General features: G+C 38.8%; 1 protein-coding gene across 1 annotated transcript in view; it reads right to left on the bottom strand.

Annotated features, from left to right (window-relative positions):
- Positions 1 to 1,434: 1,434 nt before the first annotated feature.
- LOC138818355 (E3 ubiquitin-protein ligase TRIM48-like) overlaps positions 1,435 to 6,169 on the bottom strand; it is a 45,126-nt gene continuing 40,391 nt past the window's right edge. Inside the window, exon 3 of the mRNA XM_070009353.1 lies at positions 1,435 to 1,553. Within this exon, the coding sequence (XP_069865454.1) occupies positions 1,435 to 1,553 (119 nt within the window). The remainder of the gene's footprint in view (positions 1,554 to 6,169) is intronic.

Genomic DNA, 6,169 nt, shown 5'->3' with positions numbered 1-6,169 from the left:
CCCAGAGTTCAAGCCCCATGACTGACAAAAAAAAAAAAGTTTAAACATAGAGTTTCCCTATGACCCAGCAATCCCACTCCTGGTCTTTTACCCAATAGACTACAAACCAGGCCACACTAGAGCTACCATCAAAACCATGTTCATTTCAGCATTGCTTACCATGGCCAAGATATGGAATCAACACAGATGCCCCTTAGTAAATGAATGGATCAAGAAAATGTGGTAAATATACACCATGGAATTCTATGCATCCATCAGAAATAATGATATTGCCCCATTTGTAAGAAATGGAAAGACTTGGAAAGTAAGCCAGTCGATATGCTTGAAAGAAAATAGTATCATGAATAAAATAATAATTTTCTGAATATTAGCTGGAGAATTTCTCTACATTTGTTTTGACTCTGCTAGACTTAATATGACTTAGGAACTTAGGAACTTCGAATGTATAAAGAATTTTATGGTAGAAAATCATTTATAACATATTTCTATTTTAATAATGATCAGTATTCATACAGAACTATATGACATTTAACATTGTTGTGCAGATCTACACACTAAAGTTACTGGGAATAAATTATTTTTCTTTGGTTCTTTCATGTTTCACATACAGAGAGCTAGATAGGAACAATCTTGCTCAGAATGGTCACAAATAAATTAAAGTGGCTATTAAAGAAGTGCTTGTTAAACTAGCTCAGCTTCTAAGTTTAAGGTATCAAGAAATCCCTTAGAATATTTCCTGCATTAATCTCAATATCTAAACTTAAAAGTAATCACAAATTTAATGCAAAGTTTAATTTTCTCCTTTCCTCCATAAAAAAGATGGAACAGTAGATATTGAGTTGACTGGACAGAGGTGGGAAATGACACTGCAAGCTTGAATAATATTCAGATGGCTTCAATCAGTCCCACCCACACCAATTGGGATGGAAGTGAGAAAGAGGAGGCAGGAATAGAGTTCCACTGCAGGGTGACCTCCTGAGCACAGTAGGAAATTGGGCTAAGCCATGCCTACACCCAGGTGATGAACCCCTACAGTGACAGCTCTGCATAGCATTTATTTCCCATCCTCTCTCTGGGTCTTAAATTTTTCCCAGTTCATTTTCTTTTTACAGCATTCACAGGTGCTAAAATTATTGCAAATGGTAGTGTTTCCCATTATTAGGGAATAAATCTTAGCCATACTTGGAGAATATTAGCCAATCATACATATTAGCATATGAATGCAATCAGAGTGTTTTTAAAGAAATTCTACAGGGGGTTCCGGGGAGATGGCAGAGGAGAAGCTGGAATCTGAACAAGCTCTCACATAGAAAGCAGTTTTAGAGTTCCAGTGAACAGTCCTAAGCCAGAGAATCACACCAAGTGTGCCATCACAGGACAGAGAGTTAGATAAGAGAGGGAAAGCCAAGGAAAGAAAACACATCTGAGTGCTTGTCAGCAGCTGCCGTGGCAGCGGCGGCAGGGTCCCGGGGGAGACTGCAGCCAGGAACATACCTGAGTGCTCACACGGAGAGTCCAGGACGAAGGAGCCAGACGCAGCAGGCGAGCAGATTCTACTCAACACCAGCAAGAACCGACAAGGAGCGGACATCTTCATCCTGCAGTTTGCAGACCAGAGACGACCCAGGATCCAAGACTCGGCGTGAGTACAAGCCCGACGTCCTCACTCCTTCTCAGGGAGCAGAGGAGGTAAGGCCACGCCTCCCCCCCTCCCCCAGCACCAGTGATCTCCATCTTGGATAGCGACAAAGCTCAGAGGAGCTTCCAGCTCTGACTCAGGCCTTGGAATAAAACGAGTCATTTAGCAGATCACAAGAACTTAACGGCGAAGTGACCTGCCAGACTCAGCTCCATCCAGGGAAAGGTCACCCAGCTCAGGCGCCAGCCATTGGAGTGCATTGCCTCACTGGGTAACCAGAGCCAGAGGCTGCCCCTCCCTCTAGCAGCCACCAAAATCAATTGAAAAACAGAAACCCTGAGAATGGCTCCAGGCTGGGCTCTATGAGATTTTTCACAAAATAGCCCCAGGAAAAAGCTACTGATTGTTGAAAGGCCTCAACTCTACCCAGAACCTAGCCTCACCACTGCATCCCCCTCTTTTGTGATTCTCAAAGCAGATCACCCTCCCATTAAACTAATCTGGGAGGGGGATCTCAAAATCTTGGGTAAATCAAAGCATTTTTCTGCCTGTTCAAACAAACTGACTGAACAAACCAATCAAGCCACAGGACCTCAAGCTGACCAGAGACTCCAACAAGAGGCTGGTTACAGACAAAAGGGAGATACAATATTCTTCCCACCCCTCCCAAAAAAATTCAAAAAAAAATCAAAGAACTTTTTTTTTCTTCTTCTTCTTTTCTTTTCTTTTTTTTTTCTTTTTTTTTGGTACTTTATATATATAAAAAGAATTTTTTCCTTTACTAAAAATTTTATTAATCTTTAATTTTTGCCTTTTTTGAAAAAATAATTGTTTTCTAGTAACTTTTTTTTCCTCTTATAATTTTTATTTTAGGAATACGTGAATGTGGGTTTTCCTTTCTTGTCTTCTTTCTCTTTTTTTTTCTTAACTATCTTTTTGTTTTTCGTCTAGATATACTGAACTTCTGATCTTTTTTCTCCCTTTCTCATCCTTCTCAACTTTTCCTCTCCTTTGATTTTCTTTATGTGAGTTAACTCTTGTCCTGCACATCCTCAGATAAACCCTTAGTTAACTAGTAGACCCTATCCCCCATTGTGTACACAATTAATCCACAAATTTATTACTCAATTAAAAACCTCTGAGAATTAAATTCCTTAATAGCAGTACTACCTCTTTATACCTATATAATATTTTAAGCATTTTTTTAAAGTTTTTCAATTCTCCTCTATGTCCCTTAGCTTCTCTTTATATACTCACATTCCTCTCTAAATAGATGGTCTTTTAATCATCATAATAATATTAATTTTTACGTTTCTATTTTTTTCTGGTCTCATTTCATTTCCCTTTCCCTTTCTTCTATCTCTCTCTCTCTCTAATTGCATCCTACACAACCTATTTCCTGCATTGTGATTAGGACATAGTTAACTCTCCCTGTGCCTCCCCACACCAATCTATTCCTATTTTTTACCCACATCTCTCCCTCACCCTAATAATTTCTGGTTTTCCAAATTCTTCTCTGAGTTTCGAAGCCCATTAACATATAGCTGTTAGATATTGAATAGATGTATCTGTTGAACTAGATTGTATCTGTAGACTATTGACTGTACGAATGCAAACTTTGATTGATGGTTGCCTTAAGATAGTGTTCTAGCACAAAACTGGTGCTATTTTCATCTCAAATGGGCAGAGTAAGCCGGAAAAACACAAGAAAAATGGCAAATCCGGATATCTCAATTCCCAATCTTGATAATCAGGGGTCAGAACAGATAATGAATAATCCATAGGAGATTTCCCAATTAGCTCTGCAAACACTGCTGGCAAACATGATAAATGAGAAGTTTGACAACTTACAAAGGACGCTGTATGAGCATGAAAAAGAGAGAGAGGAGGCATCTGAAAAGCTTATACAGGAATATCATAAGCGTGAGGAAGCCACTCAAAAACTGATACAGGATTTGTGTGAACAACTTGAGAATACTCAAAGAGAAAGGGAGGAATGGTGTGAGCAGGCTGAGAACACTCAAAGAGAACTGCAGGAATCCCATGAACGGGAGGAAAGAGAACTACAGGAATCCCACAAACGGGAGGAAGCTAATCAAAGAGTAATACAGGAAAAGAGAGACCAGGTAGAGAATACACAAAGATCACTAAAGGCATTCATGGAATCCATTAACATAGAGCTGAAGGCAGTCAGGGAGACCACAAAGGGAATGCTGAATGGAACCCAACAGAAGGAATGGGAGTCCAAAGAAACCATAACCAATCAACTAAGTGATTTGAAAACAAACACTGAACACCAAATTAAGGAAGTAAAGAAATTCATACAAGACCTAAAACAAAGTTTCAACAAAGAAATTGAAGCCATCAAAGCTGACCAAGGAGAAGGAAAAGAGATAAAAAAACAATGTAGAGAGTCTTGACAGCAGGTTAGACCATGCAGAAGATCAAATCTCAGGGATTGAAGACAGCATAGATATTATAGAGAAAGAACATACAAACATCCAAGACAAGTCCAAGAAATATGATAGGTCTATCCAACACCTGGAAGACACCATCAGAAGGCCTAATCTAAGGATAATGGGTGTAGAGGAGCACCTAGAAACAGAAGTTAATGTTTAACAGGATCCTAGCAGAGAACTTCCCAAAAATACAGAAAGATAGGCCTATTCAGATACAAGAAGCTTTTAGAACCCCAAATAAACCAGAACAGAATAGGACATCCCACCGTCACATTATAATCCACACAGGATCAACTCAGACCAAGGAAAAGATCCTTAAAGCTGACAAGGAGCAAAGATTAAGGACCTATAAAGGAAAACCAATTAGAATCACCTGAGATTTCTCAGCAGAGACAATCAAAGCAAGAAGAGCCTGGAATGATGTATGCCATACCCTAATAACAAACAACTATCAACCAAGAATACTGTACCCAGCTGAACTCTCCTTCATAACTGAAGGTCAAATGAAAACCTTCCATAGCAAAGAAAAATTGAAACAATACATCTCCACCAAACCAGCCATACAAAAGATTCTTAAAGATGTCCTACACATAGAAAACCAACAAACCGCAATAAAGGCCAAGAAACTGCACCCAAACTGAGAATCCAAGAACCATAGGAAGAACCCAGTTTTTGCAGCCCCCAAGAAGGTGGATAACATGGCAAGAACTCCCAAATACCTCTCAGTCTTATCTCTTAACGTTAACGGACTGAACTCTCCAATTAAGCCACATAGACTGTCTAGTTGGATTAAAAAACAAGACCCTTCTATCTGCTGCCTGCAGGAGTCACATCTTGCCCATAAAAACAAACACATTTTCAAGGTTAAAGGCTGGAACAAAACCTACCAAGCAAACGGCCCTCATAAACAGGCGGGAGTTGCAATCCTAATATCAGATAAAATAGACTTCAAATTAAAATTCGTTGGAAGAGATAAAGAAGGTCGCTGCATACTAATTAAAGGATCTCTCCTTCAGGAGGATATTACAATTCTAAATATCTATTCGCCAAACAATGGAGCACCCAAATTTATCAAAGAAACACTACTTTCCCTCAAATCCCATATAGATCCAAAGACATTAATTTTTGGGGATTTTAACACACACTCTCCCCACTAGATAGATCAAATCGGCAAAAGCTCAACAGAGAAAACGCAGATCTAAACAGCAGCATAGATCAACTAGTCTTAACAGAAATCTACCGAATATTTTACCCAGCAGCATCAGAATACACGTTTTTCTCAGCAGCACATGCAACAATTTCTAAAATAGACCACATTTTAGGCCACAAAGCAAACTTGTCTAAGTTCAGAAACATTGAAGTTACACCTTGAATTCTCTCTGAGGACAAGGGAATAAAATTAGAACTCAACACCAAAAGCCACCAAAGAAAGTCTGGTATCACATGGAGGCTGAACAACACACTGCTGAATCATGAGTGGGTCATGGAAGAGATTAGAAAGGAAATTCAAATGTTCATGCTATTCAACAAAAATGAACATACAAATTACCAGCTCCTCTGGGACACAGCAAAGGCAGTACTCAGAGACAAGTTTATAGCTCTGAGCTCCTACATCAAGAAATTGGAGAGATCGGAAACCAACAATATAATGACACTTCTAAACCTCTTTGGAAAAGAGCAGCAAGATGAACCCCAATCCAGTAGACAGAAAGAAATAATCAAAAATAAATCAGAATTAAATGAATTAGAACCCAAAAAAACTATAAAAAGGATCAACAAAACAAAGAGTTGGTTCTTCGAAAAACTTAACAAAATGGACAGACCCTTAGCAAATCTTATCAGAAAAAGAAAAGAACACACCCAATTTAATGAACACAGAGATTAGAATGGAAAAATCAACACGGAAACGACCAAGATTCAGAACATTACAAGGGAATACTTCTCAAAACTTTATGCTAATAAGTTTGAGAACTTGACAGAAATCTACCTTTTCCTAGCAAATATTGACAGGCCAAAACTAAAACAAGATGAGTTATACTATCTTAACAGGCCCATATCTAGCACTGAAATA

The sequence above is a fragment of the Dipodomys merriami genome, unplaced genomic scaffold (assembly GCF_024711535.1).
Source record: "Dipodomys merriami isolate MVZ:Mamm:240054 unplaced genomic scaffold, mDipMer1.0.p SCAF_74, whole genome shotgun sequence".
In the NCBI taxonomy this organism is placed as follows: Eukaryota; Metazoa; Chordata; class Mammalia; order Rodentia; family Heteromyidae; genus Dipodomys; species Dipodomys merriami.
The sequence above is the reverse complement of the archived record's forward strand: the minus strand, read 5'-3'. Positions and strand labels throughout refer to the sequence as shown.